The sequence below is a fragment of the Apium graveolens genome, chromosome 5 (genome assembly GCF_009905375.1).
Source record: "Apium graveolens cultivar Ventura chromosome 5, ASM990537v1, whole genome shotgun sequence".
In the NCBI taxonomy this organism is placed as follows: domain Eukaryota; kingdom Viridiplantae; phylum Streptophyta; class Magnoliopsida; order Apiales; family Apiaceae; genus Apium; species Apium graveolens.
The window spans coordinates 304751294-304774860 of NC_133651.1; the positions used below are offsets into that span (position 1 = coordinate 304751294).

The 23567-nt window shown below is 34.3% G+C and overlaps 1 protein-coding gene across 1 annotated transcript; it reads right to left on the reverse strand.

Moving 5' to 3' along the window:
• Window positions 1-14914: 14914 nt before the first annotated feature.
• Window positions 14915-17584, reverse strand: LOC141659306 (small ribosomal subunit protein uS19). The gene is made up of 4 exons (XM_074466109.1): window positions 17453-17584; window positions 17210-17349; window positions 17075-17132; window positions 14915-15309 (listed from the first exon to the last, which is right to left on the reverse strand). Exons 1-4 carry the CDS (start codon window positions 17453-17455, stop codon window positions 15061-15063), a joined length of 450 nt encoding a protein of 149 aa, XP_074322210.1. The 5' UTR covers window positions 17456-17584; the 3' UTR covers window positions 14915-15060.
• Between the last annotated feature and the right edge of the window lie 5983 nt (window positions 17585-23567).

A 23567-nucleotide genomic window follows, 5' to 3' on the forward strand; every position in this document is an offset into this window, starting at 1 on the left:
TTAGCTCTGATACCATTTCTGTAACACCCCCAGATCCGGGGTCGGGGATCCGGGTCGTCACGGTCTTTTCTTTCCACAATATCACTTCACTTAATTAATAATAATAACCTTATGCTGTGACCCCACACTAACACACACCACAACCCGTTATAGTCTCAGAGATGAAATTGAAATAAGTACAAGTCTTTGAATCCACCATTTAAAAGTTATTACAACCCAAAATGATTACTTGATAAATTTACAGTTAATTGTCATTATCTGCCACAAGTTATAATTATACATAATTTGATTCTCAAAAGTAGATGGTCTGAACTACAATAGATCTACCTCTGCAGCTATAGCAGCTACAACATCATCGGGAAGACGCGGGACGCTTCCCACGCGCTTGCGCTGGGTCTGCTGGAGTCTGGCCATCTCTCCTAACTGTTGTTGTGTGATGAAGAAATAAAGCAAGAGTGAGCCTTACGGCTCGCAAGATAATACATAGTGATAACAATAATATAAGTATCTAAATGGATACTTACTAGAATCTTTATCATGTGTAAGATAATTACTTACTAGATATAAGTAAAAACAAGGAATGAAGTTACCAATACTTCACTACACTTATATCATTTATAAAGCTACTTGAACTACCACCGTTCAAAGTATTATAAGTTTTTTTAAAAAAAACATCCCATAGATGAGACCACAAGTTAAGACTTGAATAGATTCAATCTTTGAAATATTATTGAATGAAATAAAGTTACGAGATACTTTATTTAGTCCCGATATATATATATCCACATATATATCTCTTAAACATTTTCTGGAACCTCTGTTATGTAAAGTATGACAGAGTTTGAAACATCCAATGAATTTTGGAAAGGAAAAGAATTTTGGCATAAACCAGATATCTTGCTGATTAGGCAAAGATACCAATAAGTAACCTTTTCTACTAGTAGATGGATGAATCCCCCACCGGTCATCACCCTGGCCACATAAGGACCTTGTGCTGGACCGCCACCCGGCCTCTTACGCGTTGATGGACTGCCACCCAGCCACTTACACTTTGATAGACCGTACCCCGGCCTGTCACTTATGCCGACTCAATTAGATGGGCTTACTTCCCGAACATTGGGCAAGTAATCAATTCATTTATCAAAACAACAACCTTGTTGCGAATATAAAATACACCATAGAGCCGGATCCCTCAGGTTTTGAGCGAGTATTTAAATCCCCTTAAAAGGAAGATCTTAAATATAAAAATGAGTTTTGGGATCCGCTCTAACTTTTAAAAATCATTTTGAAGACTCGAAAATACTTTAAAGAGTGTTTGGAGTAAAACTGATTTAATGAAATAAATCAGTCCCGATATATTAGAAAATATCTGAATATTATTATTTAAATAATATTCCCACAAAGAATTATCTTTATAAAAATAATTGAAGTAGAAGTATTAAAACTTATACTTGAAACGAGTATTAAATAACCAAAGATACACTTATATGAAAGTATTATCTTTATTTGAATAATCGAAAATAAGTTTGATTATTGACACCTTATTCTTTAATAAAATAAAGAATATATTTCAGTAATAAGCGGAGTCATAATACCTCGAATGAATATTATAAATAATATTCATAAAATAAAGGAGTCATACATCCTCGATTGAATATCCAAGTAATATTCAATAATAATATAAAGGAGTCATAAGCCCTCGAATAATATTCGAAATAATATTCAATAATAAAATAAAGGAGTCATAAGTCCTCGGATGAATATTCGAAATAATATTCAATAATAAAATAAAGTTAAAGTTATCGAATAAACCTTATTCGATTAATAGTTTGGAAAACTATAACCATATATATATAAATATATATATATATCCATATCCATATATACAAAATCTACTCGGGATCCTCGACTCCCGGTTTTAGAAAATATTTTCACCTTTGGGTCCCTATACTAAGGGTATATGCAAGTTACCGCTATCCTCTAGCATAGGTATTATGCAACTATAAGCATTTGAACCAACAGATATATAACTCAAGAATATGAGACAGGCATGCATATATACCATATCACATGCTACAATATAACGCAAGAATTTGCTAATAACCAATATGCATTTATCGCAAGATCATGCATATACACATATACATCACAACGACAGTTATACGGGTAGAAAACTTGCCTGAGCGACTTGGGGTGATAAAAGGCTCGGGACGAGTCTGGTAACCTATAAACAACAAGTAAGTTGGGATTAAACCAAAATCACTTGTAAATCTATACTTTAACTAACTTAGACTCTAACGCTTGTTTTGCGCTCACTGATTCGCTTAAGTCACTCGGGTACCCTCGGCTCCATCATTTTTAATAATTTAACCTTTACGAGTTTTAAAGCGATTCCTTCGCGAGTGTCTTACCAACTGCCTAACACACTTACCATAAATGTTTCATACATTAATTAACCCTTTTTGGTCTTTAACCTATGTTTCAAAGTAAGGCGAGGGGAAAATTTCGTTCGCGAAATGCCGTTACTTGAAACGGTCGTTTCTCCTAAACCGTGCATCGGAATCGAACGAACTACATATCAAAACGAAGCTCGTAACATGAGCTATCTAGACATGGCAATGGTCATAATCTAGCAGGGGGTTCTCTGGTCCTAATGTTATGCACAAAAACAGTCTAAAGAAAATCAGACGTTACGACGGCTATGTTTACGCGATTTCCAATATTTTAAACCATTCAAAACCATCCCAAATCAACCTCAAATCCAACATACAACCAACATCCATCCTTATCACATCATAACAACCCCAACCAATTCAATTTAATCATTCATACTTATGCCTAAGCTTAACTTTAATCATACTTAAGTTCTTTTAATCAAAACCACAACATTTACCATTCCATTTCACTACCATTTCAAATCCCAAACTCTAAATCACAACAACAAGCTACAATAGCACCCTACTAATCAAAATCATCTTATAATATATAGGAATCTAGGGTTTGGAGATGGTATACCTTCCTTGAAGTGGTGGGAGGAGCTAGGAAGCCTTAAGAAGCTTTGAGAAGTCTTAGGAATGCTTGGATCTTAAAGGAAAACAAGAAAAACTTCAAGTTAAAAACTTGAAAACACTATTCATAGTCTTCTTCTTTGATTAAATGAAGAAGATTGAGAAGGAATTAATGGCTTAAACTCATGATATAGCCCTAACTAAGCATGAAGATGATTAGGGAATTTACTCACCAATTTAGGAAGCTTGGATATTTGATTTTTGAATTTTTCTTGCCTTTTGAATAGTGAAAAGCCGAGAGCAAAGATGAACAAGGCCTTGGTTTCTTTTTGATTTTGATCAAGAATGAATTTGCTTGGCTTGGTTGATTTGTTTTTGTGTTTGATTTAGTCAATTACCTTCTTGCCCTTGAATTTGTGTGGTTACAAAGCCACCACACCTCCTTCCTTCCCATGTCATGCTTTTGTCATGTGGTGATGTCATCTTTCCCTCCTTGTCCCCTTTCTATTGGTTGGATGACATCATTCCCACTAATCCCTTTGATTAACTTCCTAATCGTTTGCCTAATGACCGCTGATCTGTTATACGGTTCGCTTAACTTTCGTTCTCGTTTATCGTTTGAAGGATCATACCCGGGATCTTATTACTTAGGTTCCCTTAACCTTTCTCAATACATTATATTCCTTTTTATGATCCTCTATTACAATCCTTTAATTTAAATCCTTTTTATCCTGTTACCTTATACTCAATTCTCTCCGTATCTAGTGGATTTCCGGGAAAAACCAAAGTGTTCGGAATTGGATTCTGACGATCTTTACATACACTTATATACTACATAGAGTACTAATAATATCCCAGAATATCCATAACAGAACCCCTACATAGTGTGGCGTGAAAAGTTTTCTCATTCAGCTAAAACACTATTCACAAGGGTTACAAAAAGTTGAAAATTTTGGGGTTATTACAAAAAGGCCTCCATTAGTTGGTTGGTCGGCCGGGGCTTCCCCGCATGCAAGTTGTGGTCTTCGCGGCTCTAATACGGAGGCTCCTGGTCGACCATATGCCTCCATTTGGTGGCTGGTCGGCTGGGGCTTTCCCGCATGCAAGTTGTGGCCGTCATGGCTCTGATATGGAGGCTCCTAGTCGGCCATTTGCCTCCGTTTGGTAGTTGGTCGTTCGAGGCTTCCCCGCATGCAAGTTGCGGCCGTCATGGCTCTGCTACAGAGGCTCCTGGTAGGCCAAAAGGCCTCAAGTTGTTGGTTGGTAGGCCGGGGCTTCCCCGCATGCAAGTTGTGGCCGTCATAGCTCTGATACGGAGGATTCTCGTAGGCTAAAAGGCCTCCATTTAATGGCTGGTTGGTCGGGGCTTCCCCGCATACAAGTTATGGTCGTCCTGGCTCTAATACGGAGGCTCCTGGAGCGTTCTTCAGTATCAGCCATTGGCTCTTTTCCAGCATGTCTCCTTCTTGGAGCAACATCATCATCCGATGATTCGGAGTCTCTTTCAGTATAAGGTCCGGAGAATTCTTGATCCTCCGGAATAGGAGCCAAGCCACATATATATTGGGGTGTCCGCCCTTGTGCTTTACCCCTATCAGAGTGTCCACTCCCTCCAACTTCAGGGTGTAGAGGCATCCCGTAAGGGGGGTTAGTGGTCACGATCGTCGAGTACTCATACCCCACGGGTTGAGAGTTCACGGGCCCATGTATCTGCTGAAATTGGGGATTCGTCCCTTGAGGAGCCGGGGGATTCGACCCTTGTGGATGAGCCTCAGTTGCCCCTATCAGGGTTCCTCCTTGGGTGGAGGCATAAGTTGAGTGTGGTGGTACTTCCACTGCTGATGCGATTATTCGAGGTGGAAAATGAGTGTTTGTTCCACCATTGTTTCTGCTCCGTGTATTCACCATGGTTGTTGTAGTCTTTCCACAGATGGCGCCAAATGTTGTGGAATAAAATCCTGAGTACTTTAGTATTTAATTCTAGGGTTGGTGAGCTTCGAGCTTTAATGGCTGCTCTTGCATTCGGGATTATCGGTTCTTGCAAGATGCCTATGTATCTCTGTGTTGTAGAGAATCAAGCCAAAAGTATAGTTCTAGGTTGAGGGGTAGAGCCCTTTATATAGAGGTGAGTCTAGGATTAGACTTCTGTAGGGAGACTTGGTGGACAAGCCTCCAACTTAGATGGTGATTAGGAGTCTTATTAAGGAAGGAACTCCAGAACCTTCTATGTAGGACTTTGAGTCCGTTTAGAACACATGTCTCTGCTTTTCCAGCCGTATTGGGCGTAGTCCGTGAACAACTTGTGTTCGTGGACCTTGACGACCTCAGCTAGTGGGCCTTGTCTACATGGGCCGTCTTGAGTCTGCTATTAGTTTGGACCAGACAGGTCTGTGTTGGACTTTTCAGACAAGAAGCCCAAGTGTAATTAATGTGATATTTAATATGTCTTTAGGATGTATTTTCTATCAATATCACTTATTATCTTAGTGAACTTATTATTATATCGTCGCATCATCTCTGAGGTTTATAACGCGTAGCTCTGATACCATTTCTGTAACACCCCCAAATATGGGGTCAAGGATCCGGGATGTCAAGAGTTCCATTTCCATTAATAACACTTAATCTTAATAAACAACCAACTAATGGGTATTGTGACCGCACAATATACACACACACCACAAGTTATAGTCTAAGAGATGAATACCAAAAATAATACAAGTAATTTTATTCCAAAATTATCAGTTATTACACCTCAAAAGGGCTTCTAAATAAATTTACATATTCTTTGCCATTATTACAATTTATAAATATACATAAGTCTGGTACATCAAAGTTAAAAGCCTATCCTATTGGTAGCCCACCTCAGCCATAGCGGCTACAACGCCTACAGGAAGCTGCGGAATAATTCCAATATGTTCGCGAATTGAGAGCTTGGTCCTATTCATCTTTCCTAGTTGTTGTTGTGTGATGAAGAAATGAAGCAAGGGTGAGCAAAATAGCTCACCAAAATAACATGTATATTAATTAACAATATATGAGCATTCTCATAGTATTTATGAAAGTCTTGGTCAAGCAAAATTGAACCAAGTTTGATATTTTAATGCGATGAAGTCGCAAAATATTCAATATATATATATACTCCATATATATATAGTTTGATCAATAATATAAGTATCTGAATCGATAACTTACTGAAAATCTTTATCAAGTATAAGATAATTACTTACTGGATATAAGTTTAAAAAGATGAAGTTACAAAATACTATACTATACTTATATCTTTTTAGAAAAAATACTCGGACTACCACTGTTCAAAGTATAATAAGTTTTCAAAACTTCTTCATATAGATGAGGTTACAAGATAAAGCTTGTATAAGATCAGTCCTTGAAATATCATTTAAAAGATGAAGTTATGAGATGCTTCATTTTTAAAACAACATTTTGAGGAGAAACTCTTTAGAACCTCTGTGTGAAAGTAAACACAGGATTTTGTTCAAATACATTTGGAAGAAGTAAACCACTGGAATAACGTGATACCTTTGATGATCAGGCAATGTATCACTCTCTATAATTCTCTACTAGTAGAAGGACGAATTCATTTTGAGTCATCACCTTGGCCACATGAGGGCATTATGCTGGACTGTCCCACAGCCTCCTACGCTTTGATGGACTGTCCCACAGCCTCTTACACTTTGACGGGCTGCCCCGCAGCCTCTTACACTTTGATGGACTGCCCCGCAGCCTTTTACACTTATTATGGAACACAAGGTGCCAGACCATTCCAGTTCCTTGTAGACCCAATCCTTATAATAGGAATCCGAATTTAATCGATATCCCCCGAGTGTATAACAGTTGGTTGATAGGTACAATATTATATATATACAACTACTTCCCGGACGTGGGAAAGTAACCAAAACTTTTTATCAACACAACAACCTTGTTGCAAATATAAAAATACATCACAGAGCCGGATCCCTCAGATTTTTGAGCGAGTATTTAAATCCCCTTCGAAAGGAAGATCTTAAATTTGAAAAATAAGTTTTGGGATCCGCTCTAACTTTTAAAATCATTTTGAAGACTTGAAAATATTTCTGAAAACATTTGGGATAAGGATGATTTAATAAAATAAATCAGTTCCAAAATATTAGAAGAAAATCTGAATATTATTCTTTAAATAATATTCCAATAAATAATAGCTTTTATAAAAATAAATGAAGTAAAAGTTTTGAAATTAATACTTGAAAAAAATAATAATTAACGAAAGATATACTTATACGAAAGTAAAATCTTTATTTAAATAATCAAAAATAATGTTTGATTATTATTCAAAACTATTGAATATACCTTATTCGATTAATAGTTATAGAAAACTATATATATAATATACTCGGAAACATCGTCTCGTGGTTTAGAAAAATCTTCAACTTTGGGTCCCCTATACTAAGGGTATACCCAACTACTGCTTATTTCTAGCATAGGTATTATGCAGTTTATAAGCAATTGAATTGACAATGAAATATCAATATTTCCAAAGTAGGCATGCATATATATATATATATCAACATGCTTCAATATATCGCAAAACTTGCTAATAACAATCATGCACTTATCTCAAGATAATGCATATATATATATATAACATCACAACAACAGTGTATACGGGTAGAAAACTTGCCTGAGCGATCGGGGTTGGTAAAAGGCCTGGTGTGAGTCTAGTAACCTACAAACAACATATAAGCCAAAAATAAACCACGGTCGCTTAAGAAACTAGACTTTATCTACTTAAACCCTGACTTCGCTTTTGCGCTTAACGATTTACATTAGTCGCTCGAGTACCCTCGGCTCCGCCATTTTTATAAAATTAGCCGTTAAATTTTTTAAGGCGACTCTTTCGCGAGTACTTTACCAACTGCCTAATCAACCTTACATAATTGTTTCGTGATCCGACAAGCCTTTTAGGGGTCTTAAAACAGTTTCAAAGTTACTCGAGGGTTAGGGGTTCGCTCGCGAAACGTTGTTACTTAAAACAGTCATTTATCCTAACTTGTAACTCGGATTAAAGCGATCCACATATTAAAATAAAGTTTAAAACTTAATCTATCTAACAACAATGATAAGGTTTAACAGTTGGGGTATAAAGTCTGAATGTTACTCACAAAACAGGGGATAGAAAAATCGGACATCATAACTTTATGTTTACTATGATTCCAAGATTTTCAATCTTTGACTTCCATTCAAATAACAACCATTAAAACATGCTTAATAATGGTTCGAGGTAATAGATCTAAGCATACTTGTACTAAAACATAACTATCATTAACCCAATAATAAACATCAAGCTAAACTAAGAGGGATAGGTGATTATACCTTCCTTGGATCCTTAAACACACTAACAAGAGTTTAAAATCCTTAAGAGAGCCTTGATCTATGTTTATCATGTTCAAACTTACAATGGACTTCAAGAAATGAGTTAGAACTTTCAGAGTTACTATTAGTCCGATTGAAAGAACTGGAAGAATGAGGGTCTTACCATGCTTATATTGTCGAGACTTGTGAATAATAGTTGTAGTCCATCTCAATACCTTTCCAAAGAGCTATAGAATATAATATTTTAGTGAGAATCGAAGGAGATAGAGTTGTTTTAAGTTGTTGTCTCTATTTTGGCCGAGAGTACGCTTTCAAGGGTAGAAGATGAAATTCTTGGTTGCTTGCCTTGAGAAATGAACTACTTTACTTGGTTGAGATTAATCTTAGGCTTAATAAAGTGTTTGAAATACTTGGTGGAGATTAAACTTGGCAAAATATCTTGATTTACTTGGTTAGGCTTAACCTTGGTTAATCCCTTGATTAAAACACTTGGTCCAAATTCATCATTGCAAAATATCTTGTTAATTATGCTTGTATCTCCTTCCCTACATCATTATTTTTTCACTTGTTCCATTATTGTGGCTTGATGATGTCATAATCCCTTGACTTCTTGTACAAGCTTGTCCCATGGTCGCTTATTTATTTTACGGCTCGCTTAACTCTCATTCTTGTTAACTGTTTGAGGGATCATATCCGGGATCTTATTACTTGGATTCCCTACACCTTTCTTAATATCTTATATTCCTTTTGTATCTGGTAGATTTTCGGGAAAAATCAAAGTATTCGAATTCGAATTCTAACGACCTTTACAGACACTTATTTACTTTTTGGAATACTAATATGATCTTAGAATTTCCATAACAGTACTCCTATATTGTGTGGTCTGGTAATTTTCTCTAATCAGCACAATCAGCAAAAAGTTACTATTCATCACGGTTTCAAAATTTTCCAAAATAAACTACTCTTAATTCATTATTTATGATGTCGATGCAATTTGTAATGTAGCCAGAAAAAATTTGATTTTCCTGTAAAATTTTGGCTAAATCAAAATTATCCCTTCAACGAATGTTCATTATCCGTTGAGAATGAACATCCGTTGATTTCCTATATCCGTTGAAAGTCAAATATGTTTCTGGGTACTTTATCAATGGATGGATAATAGTACAATTGTTATCCATTGATTCTTATCAATCATAACCGTTGATTCTTAAAACCATATCCGTTGACACGTGCTTATAGTCATGTAAGTATACTTTGATGGTTAGTTTTAGAATTTCTACTTTATTTTTAAAACAGTAATTTTTGGCAATTATCATTGGTTATTTTATTTTACTTTTGAACACTTATATGTCTTTTTCTGAGAAAGTATAAAAGCCAAATTCATTTGCACGCTTACTTCTCCTTGGTTCCTCTACTTCCTTAGGAATAGAGCTACTACTAGGTTCCACCCCCACATTTGTCATCTTTTCCACATGATCAGGAATAGAACTCGATGTGTGAGTAGGATCTTCCTTAGAAGTCGTTTCAGGTATTCCAGTCTTCATAGGGTAGACATCCTCAAAGAATGTAGCATCTTGAAATTTAACTATCGTGTTTGCCACTATACCATCTATGTCAGATTTTAATACCAAAAATCTCATAGCTGTAGTGGTTTCAAGATAGCCCTGAAAGATACAGTCAACAGTTTTCGGACCTAGTTTCTTTCTCTTGTGTTCAGGAACAAGTACCTTAGCAAGGCACCCCCACACACGAAAATACTTAATACTAGTCATCCTGCCTTTCCATAACTCCAAGGGTGTCTTATCCATGTGTTTCAGAGGGACTCTATTCAAAATATGGCACGCCGTATTTAGAGCCTCTCCCAACATGTATTTAGGCAACCCAGAGTTAATCAGCATACTATTAATCATATCTTTAAATGTTCTGTTCTTTCGCTCAGCAACCCCATTAGACTCAGGTGTGTATGGTGGAGTAACTTCATGAACTATACCATTGTTTGCACAAAATTCATTAAAAGCGTTACTCGTATACTCACCACCTTTATCAGATCTCAATCATTTAAGTAACTTACTAGTTTATTTTTCAACTTCAGTTTTATATATAATGAATTTACTAAGTGCTTCATCCTTATGTCTAAGTAAATAAACATAACAATGTCTACTACTATCATCTATAATAGTAATGAAGTATCTAAACTGGTCCTTGGTCAACACACCACCAAATTCCCAAATATCAGTGTGTACTAAATCTAACAAGTCTGAATCCCTAACAATGTTATGAAAAGGTTTCCTTATTTGTTTAACAGACACACATACTTGACATTTAGAATTCTTTTCAATGGTATATTTTAGAATCAACTCAAAGCTCATCATATTCTTAAGAGCACCAAAGTTTAAGTGACCTAGTCTAGCATGCCATATATCCGAGGATTCAACACAGTTAACAGAAGGAATAATATTATTATTCAAATTCCCCAAAACGGGTTCAACATTAATAATAAATAAACCATTTGACAAGTAACCCTAGCTAAAAAATGTACCACTGTGAATAATAACTACTTTATTACACTTGAAAGAAATTTCAAAACTACTAGAAACTAAACAGCTTCCACTTATTATATTTCTACGCATGTCGGGAACATGATGCACTCTAGTCAGAGATAGTATACGTCCTGAAGGGAACTTCAGATCCACATTTCCTATTTCAAGTACTTGAGCGACACTAGCATTTCCCATCTTCACAGTCAAGCTATGACTATGTTGATAAGATACAAATAAACTAATATCAGCACAAATATGCACATTAGCTCCAGTATCTATCAACCATTCATTTGACAGATAGGTAGAAAATATTAAAGGGTTGTAGGATACAGACCGGTCAACGTTAGTTTCAGAAGTCGTAGCCTCATCAACGACCATGTGTACTACGACCCACTTGCGGTTCCAAGCACAACATTCGCTTGCGCTACCACCTCGATTTTCTTCGCTTTCTTCGTAGGGAAGTTCTTACTCCAGTGCCCAACCTGCCCACAAGACCAACATGGTTTGTTTGCCTTGGGTTTCTTGGCCTTGTCCTGGTCACTCTTAGGTTTATTACTAGTAACTATCTTAGCCACAACCTTCCTTTTCTGTCCTACAGTTGCTACGTTTACCTTCGAGGTACCGTGCTCAGTTGGCATCACATGTCCCTATTTGGACTTGTGTTGTTCTTGGACCGAGATGTTCAGCATAAGGTTGGTCCAGGTGATCTCTCCTTTCTGTCTTTTCAGGGAGAGAGAGAACTCTTCCCAAGACTTCGGGAGCTTTTCAATCACGCTTATAAGTTATAACCTTGAACTTCTCAGGGAGGTCCATTCCAGACTCCTTCAAAGCATGCACTATCATCTCGAACTCATGCACTTGCTCGGTCATGGACTTATTGTCCACCAGCTTGAACTCTAGGAACCTTGCCACATAATAATTTTCCAGACCTTGTGAGTCAGTATTATATGTTTGGTCCCGCTTCTCCCATTAGAGTTTTGTGGAATAGGCATCAGAAGAATAGACATCAAACAAAGTGTTTGTTAGAGCAGCCAAAATGGCCGCCCTAGCCACCCCATCCTTCTCAGCCCACTTCGCAAAAGTCTTAACCGTTTCAGCCTTCTCTTGATCTACAACCGGTTTCTCATATTCCACAACCTGCCACAAACCCTTTATAGTCAACCAAAATTTCATCCTTTTCTGCCAGCGAGAAAAGCCGATGCCACCGTTGAATTTCTCTGGTAAACCGGTTAATTCAACGGCTTGTGGAAAATTATAAGTGGTCCAATCTATGGCCCCAACAGTTGCACCAGAACTACTACCACCACCAACGGGAACCTCAGCTTCGCTAACCATTATTACGCTAAATAATATATAACCAATTATCTCTTCAAGAATGTTGGAAATAATACTAACTATTACAGCAACATAGAGGCAATTATATATTGTATTTAGCAAGGCAAGGCCAAGATAACAGTTAACGCAACAAAGCATGCAGGTAAATAATAGACATATCAGTAACTGAAATACCGTAGTGAAGAACATAAATTGTACCCGTAACCATAGCTTTAACAGAGCGATATAGTGACTGGAAAAGATGGTAGCCAACAAATACAAAAACACCAAGGAAATTACAGTTGAGTCGTCAGGCCTTGCTCGAAGCCCTGACTACTCTTGAAGAGATAATTGCCCACACCTACTGCGTTGGGATGTTTGCAATGACTCCACCAGGATAAAACAGCTCAGAGTTATATGTTAACAGCAACAAGAAACTCCACCTCGACTAGCACCTCAGTCGCCGGAAAAACAAAGCAGCTCGGACTTGTGTTTGGGAGAAGAGAGAATGCAGAGAAGAGAAGAGAATGTATGTGTGTTGTATACAAACACAGCTACTTAGTCCTCTATTTATAGTAGAGGATAAGTGTAACTGACCACAATATAAATATAAGAATTAAACTGCACAATTAATAAATAAATCAAAACTGATGAATTTTGAATTTAAATTACAATTGTAACAGCTTTACATTTATCACTCACATTATTATATCAGATTTAATATTAAATTTGAAATATTATCAGTTACAATGTATACAGGTTCAATGTTTCAAACGAATCTGACTAAGCCCACTCACAAACTGACTTAGCCTAATTCAGCAGCCGAACCTAGCCCAACAATAATAATCAGGCCCAAACTGATAAATAAATTCTAATTAAAATATTAAATCACAAATTAATTAAAATCCTCGTCCAGGTCGCCTCGCGTACGCGAGACGCCGGGACATTCGCCCAAATCTCCCTTCGACCCGACCCGGTCCGGCCCAGTGCGTGGCAGGGGCGCGCGTGAAACACACAACAACCCAATGGACCATCACACACCTTAGTAGTTGTATACTACCCACGTGTGTGATAACATATAAAGTCTATACCCCTTTAATTATTTCCAATGTGGGACAAAAAGTACACTCTCTTTTTTCAAGTTTTTTCAAGTTAACTTCATGTCACATTTTCTATGGATTTCATTTAGCAAAATTCTTAAAATCATATATGAAAATTTAAGTTCACATATCATGGAATAACTTTCAATCATTAGATTTTAGGATTATTATGAAGAACATAATAAAATCATGATCGAAAATCCAATTTTTTAACAATAGGATCATATTTACTTATAAATATGTTATAAATATGTATGGATGACTAGTTTTTTGTGTTCTGACAAGTATCAAAATCCTTTAAAAACAACTTTTAGTAAATTTGAGTTATAAGTCCTGTGTTTATAGTCAATATATTCTTCTGATGTTAGTGCTATCAAATTTTTATTTTTTTTTTAAATAAAATATAGTGTAGATTTTATTTTTGACCCCACTTAAAAATAATAATTATAATAGTTTATTTAATTTTGACCCCAGTGACCTGAATTTCTGCCTACGTCCCTGCTAAACAGAGTAAGCTATATTGAAGCTATAACAATAGAGACTAGAGAACTTTATATGCCCCTAAGAAAATTCCCATTTTCACAAAATACTAAAACTATGGAATGTTGAGTATTCCTTGATTAGCTCTCAACTCAAGATTTTCCTTTAATGGATCAGCCTGATATGTGCAGCAGTTGTTTACAATATTATGGCGGTACATATAGTACCTTCAATGTCGGAAAAGCCAAGGTTACAATGGCATTTGAACCGAAGTTGTGGAGATCTTTATTCAAAGTTGTGAAAAAAATGGATGTCTGGAATTTTTTTTAAAAATGGTGAGGTTCTTTTACCTAATCATCCTAAAATAGGAAGAAAGTTTTAGAAAGAGACAAGATCAAAAATTCTCCGTTGTCTCTTCTCTTCTCGCCTTCAAGAAAATTGGGAGCTTGTCTCTTCTCTTCTCGCCTCTAAGAAAATTGGGAGCGCTGCTTAGAAAGAAAATTTTAAAATTTTGTTTTTGGTTCTCTTTTTCTCTCGCCATTTTCTAGCTTGGGAGCGGAACTTTGATTTTGAGATAACGAGCAAGTGGAAATAGTGTATCAGATAAAAAAGGGAATAGATTACAATAACAAATCTCACTTATACTCAATTGTTTTGGGAGACGTCTCTTTTTTGATCCAGTGGGCATATGGAATAAAATGGCAGAACCCTGGAATGTAATTTCATGAATAACAGAACAGGAATTATAGTAACGATGAGAATGTGTATGTATTAAGGAAAATTATGTAAACATATTTTCGGACAAAGGATCATTGAAATCGATACAAATGAGCTATAATTGAAAGCTTAACATTGGCTTTATGCACATATATTTGGTCAGGTTTTATTTTAATTCTGGTAAACATATAATATAAATCAGAGTTCCAGTTGAGCCAAAATAGAAACTTAAGAACAAGGTGCAAAGTTTAATTTCATCAACAGAAAACACAAAATGGAATAGTTTTATTTTAACATATCCAAGCTCCCAACTCAATTTTCGAGGAGTTGGAGTAGCATTTAAATGTGCATTTTACCACGAAAAGTAAAACAAAGTTGAATAGATGAATAATAGAAATAACTTGCTGTCTATCATAAGGGATAACCTCTTCAAATTAAAACAGTTCAAACATTAACAGATCCAAACTCAAAATTCCAACCTAATACATTAATTTCACTATGGAAACTCAAGAACAATCCTGACGACAAAAGATCTCACTTCAATGGGATAAACCTTGATGAGTGGGTAGCACCAATACCAGGTCTTCCGTGCTTAACTGGCTTGTATGAAATGGAGAACTCAGCCAAATAATGTCCAATCATTTCGGGCTTGATCTCAATCTGGTTGAAGGTCTTTCCATTGTAAACTCCAACAACACTCCCGATCATCTCAGGCACAATGATCATATTGCGAAGGTGGGTCTTCACAAGCTCTGGCTTCTCACCTGCTGGTGCCTCACGTTTCTGTAGTAAGAAAGTAAATATAAATCAAATATGCCAACTTTATTTAGACACAAATTCAAATGAAACATCAAAACAAAATATCATCATTCCATAAACATATTGGCATAGAAGAATACAGACTCATAAACAGAAATTTATTGCTAGAACAGCTATGCAATGACATCAGCCAATTTAATACCTTTTTACAGATTACATTACAATTGAAGATCAATCTTTGGTAGTATCAAACAACTGAGGCATTGTGTTACCAAATAAAGCATATTTCATTAATTAGTGCAATTTAAAATATAAAACTTGATACATGCTTCCACCCCTAGCAACACATAGAACAAGACCAACCAAGTTATTCAAATTATATTCGACTTGTGCCAATACAACCTGATTAAATTCCAAATAGTATTTTGAAGTAGAGTTCATCAATACAATAACATGATTAGTAACAACTTAACACATGGTTCAATCAGCTGACCAAGGAAGAACATATGATAGGGTAGAATCAGATGACAGCGCATCTTACGCCTAATCTATCATATCTGCGTGTATATACTCGGTGCAAGCAAAGCTCTACAGTCACGATGTTTTATTTACTGCTCCATTCGTCCCACTGGATTCTTTACATACTTTTTCCTCATGCTTGGCACGCATTTTAAGGCTATTATAAATCATAATTCTATAATTTATTTTTAGAATTTTCTTTTTCTGTATAAAAGTTTAAACATTATATTTTTATTTAAAAGAAAAAAATATTCAAAATTATTTAAGGAACCATGCTTTAAGGGAGCCTTAAAATGCGTGCCGATCCCCCGTCCCCCAATGTAAAGAGTCCAGTGAGACGGAGGGAGTATTCTTTTGGCCACGTTCTACTCAGACTTTACTGATGACCAAGGTAGCAATAACAAAATTAACTGAAATCTGCTTAATTATTCTATCCACAATTGACAAAATATCTATATCAGCTATATCATCAAGACACACAGATACGACCAACAAGCAAAAATACAACATAAACAACTGAGCAATACTCTCTCAGATTGAAAGGTCAAATAAAGGTAATTCACATCGCATCCCTTAAGATTGGATAAAGCATGGTTGTCTACTTGCACTAAACCTGGTTCAATTAGCTAACCAAGGAAGAACATATGATATGGTAGAATCGGATGGCAGCTGCATCTTAGGCCTAACGTATCATATTTGCACACATACTCAGGGCAAGCAAATCTCTACAGTCTCAGACTCTCGATGCTGGCCAAGTTGTTCTACTTAGACTTTACTGATGACCAAGGTAGCAATGACAAGACTTACTGGAATCTGCTTAATTATTCTATCCGCATTGACAATATAGATATATCATCAAGAAAAAATAGCTTTAATTCACATTGCATCCCTTAAGATTGGATTAAAAATATCCATAACAATCACAACAAAAAATCAATACAATACACCTTCAAACCTTAACATAACATAGCTAATCATTTATACAACTCCGAGGTCATAAAACAAGCATGCCAACAAAATTACACTACCTAGCCTTCACATCATCTGCACACACATACATAATATACACCAAAACATCCATTTTAACAGAACATTCGGAACGCATCACAAGACATAAGCAATAACACACATTTTCAACCAAAACACAAATTCCACACAAAAAAATAAATTTAACAGAATATTCGAACACATCACAAGACATAAGCAATACATACACATTTCCAACCAAAACAAAAATTCCGCTAAAAAGTAAAGCAAAAAATATACATACCGCCTTACGGAGCTTCTTAATCAAAGCCATAGGCTTCCTCTTCAAACCTCTCTGAAACCTACAATTTCATCAATTTAGTAATCAACACAAACACAAAAATGTACAAAAATATTAAAAAAAAACAAAAATCGAAACCTTCTGCGAGCACGAGCGCCGAAGAGCTTAACAAGATCATCAGTAGACATATCAAGCAGAGCATCCAAATCAACGCCTCGGAAACTGAACTTCTTAAACGTCCTCTTCTTCGGCGCCGTCACATCAACTTCCACATCCGCCTATACATACACATATACACACAAAACACAATTCAATTGATGCATATCAAATTAATTGAAAAGATAAGTAAAATCAATTGAAAAAATAAAGTAATTAACTCACCATAGTTGTTTGAATTGTACAGATCTGGCTGCTGCTGCTGCTAGGGTTTTTGAGGAAAATGAGGGGAATTAATTTACGAAGTTAGTGTTTTAAAGGGCTGGGCTGGGCTGCGAATTACAAATTGTAACTTGGGCTTCCCTAATAGGCCCGTTTATATTTTCAATTGACTTTTAAAGAGAGTCAATGTATAGGAAAATGAAAAAATAATATATGGCCGGTTTCTGATTTCTTGAAAATATTAAATAAATGACGAGATAATTTGAGTAAATATATAGAAAGGCAACTAGTAAAACAATTTTAATGTTTCTCAATTTAGTTGTACATACATATTGAAATTACACCTAGAGGGGGGGTGAATAGGTGATTATGGCTAACTAGGATTACTTTTAGATTTTACCCGATAATAGCTTACTGAGATTTTACCAATTGAACTATAATCTGACAATGATAGTAAGCTGAGATGACTAAATGCAATGCAGAAAATAATGTGCAGGAAAGTAAATAGAACACACAAGAATTTTAGCCAGGTTCGACCCCTAAGCCCCTATGGTCTACGTCCTGGTCCCTTACCAACTTGGTAAGAGAATATATTATTGATCAATGAAGGTTACAACTACAAGATACAACAATATATCTCCCTTTATCCCAGCTGCTGATAATGGCTTGCTGAAACCCTGTTTAAGAACCTGCTCTCTAAGTACTATACTACCCCGTAGTACAAACTCCTCTAGCAAGTACCACTAAACCCTTGTTTCCCTAGCCAACTTATCCAGCAACTAATCAATACAATTTGAACAATACAAATCAATGATAAAGATTACAACTCAAACTATAAACTCTCTCTAAGATAAAACACGTGTATATATTTAGAGCTCGAGAGTATTTTAAAATCAATAAAGATCAGGAGTTGTATGTGTTCTTGCTTGCAAATTCGTTTCTTATAAAACTGCAAGAAACCATATATATAACCACACATTAACGTTTGAAAACAGCCTCAACAAATTACAACGGCTAGAATCCAATTCTACCGTGTAAGATCGTTGGGATGGTTTTCCAACGTTCATGTATACGTTAGATAGAAGAGAAACACAGAAGTCCAACGTTCAGAAAATATCTCTTCTATTTAGTAGAGGATAAAACGTTTTAATCAGAAGATAGAAGATAGAGTTTGAAAGAAAAACAAACTCCTATTCTTTAGGAAATCAATTTGAATGATTAAAAACGATTTATAATTGAGCTCTATATATATAATGCACGTTTATTATATTAGAGAAGTCCTTACAACTGATATATATGAAGATCCTATAAAATCTCCATGAAATTCGACTTCCTTGTTGAATCTGGACTGTACATCTTGGCTTGCTGTTATTCTGACAATCGTGATCATAGCTTGCTGAAATAGATTACTGTCTTATGATAGCTTGCTGTCATGATACTTAAACAGCACTGATATCAAGCTGTTATATCCTGCAAACATTCTCAAATAACAACATGATGGCTTGCTGTGTTGTGATCATCAAAACTAAGGAGTTACACATATTTCTTTAACATGTTTAAAATAATTTTTTAGATAAAATATAAATAAAATATAAAACAGTCTCGTAAAATAGTTGAATAATGAAACTTTCTAATTGTAAATAAATACAATTTTGTAGCTTTTATTAAATATTTCATAATAATTATATACAAAAAATTTGAAGAATCTTATACGAAATAACTCATAATTAAGTTCTAGTCAGGAGTCTTATCTTTATTTTTCTAACATATAAATTATTAGTTATTATATTATTAAGCTCCCTTTTATAATGTAAATATTAATATTAATCAAACTAACAAAATAACGGTTAAATTACACGATTTTGAATTTTTTTATTACAAATATGTCTTATACTTTTAATTTTAAAATATGATATTATAGTGTTGAAAATTTATAAGTTCCACAAGTTAAGTTAGTAGTATATTGGTTGTTTACTCTATTACTTTTTTTGTTAACTTTTTAAGTAAACTTACAAAATTGTTAATTAACCATATAAAGTAAAAAATAATATAAATTTAAAAATATTTGTGTCTAGTAGGGATGAAAGTGGTGTTTTTCACTTTTCTAGGTTTAGAAAATATCAAAATATTGTTTTCCACACTTTTCATATCTGTAGTTATAATTTGGAAAACACGAAAACCGTGTTTTCTATTTTTCCAGTTTTTTATTTTGAAAAATTTGCATTTGAACATGTTTTTAGTTTTTCCAATTTTCTTAGAAAAATTTTCTCGAAACAGTTAAAGTAAACACGCCCTAAAAGTTCAACTTTGTTTTTATACTTAATTTTTGACACCATATGAAAATTTTAACTTCAGAGGTTATTACTATAAAATATTGAGTGCTTATTTTATAAAACATAATTTTTTAAAATTATATTATTACATTGTCTCTTCTCGTCTTCCGACTTCAGTATGTTCAATAGTTCACTAACATGGTCATCTCTATATTATTTCTTTATTTCTTGCCTATGATAGAACATGATTGTTATGTCCGGAAATATGATAGAGATAAGTTGAATACGATATTCGATAAATTAAAAAATATCTTTTCAATTTTTTTAATCAATAATTTAGTGTCCGGTCAATAATTTTATGTTCTTAAGATAAATAATATTTATGATAATAAAATAATAACACAAGCTTTCGTGAAAATATATATATTCATAATTAAAAATCCTCGAGGGGTTATTACACCCTGATAAATAAATTAACCAGTTAGAATTCAAGAATAACAATATTCTTAACTACTATAAAAATCAATAAAGTAAATCCTAATGGATTAAATCAAATATGTATAATAACATGTGTATGATTTAAGGATAAATTATAAAAAAAAGTCCAATATTTTCTCCATTGGATTGAACCATTATATATAGTTGCATATAACATGTGCGATGCACAGACTGATTATAACATTTATTATTTTATTATTTTTATTAAAACAAATTATAAAAATAATAATTAAATATTATTGAGATTATTTTTAAGTACTTACTTGCTACTTGTATCACCCTGTGGTCGCAAGTAACCCTTGTACTTAGAAAGAATGTGTGTCACAATTGTTGTTTTGATTTTATTAAATTTATCAATCTTTTTACAGAAAGACATGAATTAATAAATTCAAAACAAACAAAGTGCTGCAAAAAAATATCAATTAAATGAATTCTTTAAGTATTGAATTATTTTAAATCCATTTATTGATAATTCACAATTTTATTCATAATTATAAAATTATTATCATTGACTTGATAATATTATATTTTTATGAAGTAAATTATGCCGCTACTTACCAATTAAATTTAATGAACCTATTTAAATATTAAATAATTTAAAGTCCACTAAAATTATTAAATCACAACTTTAATTTTTTTAAGATTGAAGCTTTTATCATTGGATTGATAAAGTCTCAATTAATTAAATCAAAATTATGCTACAATATTTTACTTATAACTTAACCAATTTTGATTAAATTATTTTCAAATAATTTATCAATATAAGTGTGCTAAAATATTTATCAATTAGATACAAGCACACAAATATTTGAAATACGAGAAATAAATGATGATTGATAAATTCAAATGTCCTTAAAATATTGACATTAAATAACAAGTGAAATTATTTAAGGCAAATTGCAGTAATTGACGTTAAAATATTTATTTTGTATGTATTTTTTTATTGAAGAATTCAAAATTTAGATAGTTAGCTCAGTTGATTAAAGAGGGGATAACTATCCTCTTGGTCATATGTTCGAATCCCGCGGTAGGAAAATTTATGATTATGCCTCCTGAGTCAGGATCTGTGAAATTACACCTAGAGGGGGGGGTGAATAGGTGATTATGACTAACTAGGATTACTTTTAGATTTTACCCGATAATAGCTTACTGAGATTTTACCAACTGAACTATAATCTGACAATGATAGTAAGCTGAGATGACTAAATGCAATGCAGAAAATAATGTGCAGGAAAGTAAATAGAACACACAAGAATTTTAGCCAGGTTCGACCCCTAAGCCCCTATGGTCTACGTCCTGGTCCCTTACCAACTTGGTAAGAGAATATATTATTGATCAATGAAGGTTACAACTACAAGATACAACAATATATCTCCCTTTATCCCAGCTGCTGATAATGGCTTGCTGAAACCCTGTTTAAGAACCTGCTCTCTAAGTACTATACTACCCCGTAGTACAAACTCCTCTAGCAAGTACCACTAAACCCTTGTTTCCCTAGCCAACTTATCCAGCAACTAATCAATACAATTTGAACAATACAAATCAGTAATAAAGTTTACAACTCAAACTATAAACTCTCTTCAATAAAATACGCGTATATATTTAGAGCTCGAGAGTATTTTAGAAACAATAAAGATCAGGAGTTGTATGTGTTCTTGCTTGCAAAATCATTCAATATAAAACTGCAAGAAAACCTCTTATATAACCACACATTAACGTTTGAAAACAGCCTCAACAAATTACAACGGCTAGAATCCAATTCTACCGTGTAAGATCGTTGGGATGGTTTTCCAACGTTCATGTATACGTTAGATAGAAGAGAAAGAAAGATGTTCAACGTACAGAAAATATCTCTTCTATTTAGCAGAGGATAAAACGTTTTAATCATTAGATAGAAGATAGAGTTTGAAAGAAAAACAAACTCCTATTCTTTAGGAAATCAATTTGAATGATTAAAAACGATTTATAATTGAGCTCTATATATATAATGCACGTATATTTATTAGAGAAGTCCTTACAACTGATATATATGAAGATCCTATAAAATCTCCATGAAATTCGACTTCCTTGTTGAATCTGGACTGTGCATCTTGGCTTGCTGTTATTCTGACAATCGTGATCATAGCTTGCTGAAATAGATTACTGTCTTATGATAGCTTGCTGTCATGATACTTAAACAGCACTGATATCAAGCTGTTATATCCTGCAAACATTCTCAAATAACAACATGATGGCTTGCTGTGTTGTGATCATCAAAACTAAGGAGTTACAATCTCCCCCTTTTTGATGATTACACACATTTAGGAGAATTATAAAAACTCCCCCTAAATCTATGCATATCTCAAAATTGTATAACCTGTTACTGCAATTAAAATATAAATGACACACATGCATATCCAAAATAACCAACATAGCAGCATTATATCATTACATCAATTCTTAAAAACTAAAAGACAATTAAGTCTTAAGTAACAGCCAACATTAACCAAGTAGCATTATAAACAATTAAGTCTTAAATAACAGCCAACATTAACCAAGTAGCATCATAAACCAAGTAGCAAACCACAGATTAAACATAAGCAAACTAGTCAACAGAAATTAACTTAAGCATCATAAAATAAGTCATAAAATAAGTCTCCTAAATTTCTCCCCCTTAAATCATCAAAAAAATTCAGGTTGAGGGCTGATCAGAATTATAAGATAAAGCATCAAAACACACAAACAAGTAACAACAATAAACAGATAATGACATATCATAATTAAAAAATTACATTAAACACAAAATAAGTAATTTAAATAGCCAATCATAGTAAGCTAATATGAAAAATGATAGTAAGCCAACATTACCAAATTTCCAAAGATAGCTTGCCATTATACACTGCACATGCCAAGTTCCCTTCGAATGGTAGAAAATCTTGCTTCGCCAAGGGGTTTTGTAAAGATATCTGCCAATTGATATTCAGTAGGTACAAAAACTAATTCAATCTTACCTTTGGCAGCATTATCTCTCAAGAAATGATGACGAACATCAATATGCTTTGTTCTTGAGTGATTAACCGAATTCTTTGATATGTTGATGGTGCTAGTGTTGTCACAATAGATTGGAACTTTGCCACACTTGATTCCAAAATCTCGTAGAGTCTGAATCATCCACAAAATTTGAGAGCAACAGCTACCAGCTGCCAAATACTCACCTTCTGCTGTGGATAATGCAACTGAAGTTTGTTTCTTACTTTGCCAAGATACGAGACTTTGTCCTAAATATGTACAAACACCACTTGTACTCTTTCTATCAGTTTGACAACCTGCATAGTCAGCATCACTATACCCCACAAGATCAAATGTGC

Coding starts and splice junctions, on each gene's coding strand:
- LOC141659306 (XM_074466109.1), bottom strand. Junction 17,133..17,209: donor GGCGCTCGTGCTCGCAGAAG/GTTTCGATTTTT, acceptor ATGAAATTGTAG/GTTTCAGAGAGGTTTGAAGA. Junction 15,310..17,074: donor TTAAGAAGCTCCGTAAGGCG/GTATGTATATTT, acceptor TTCTTACTACAG/AAACGTGAGGCACCAGCAGG.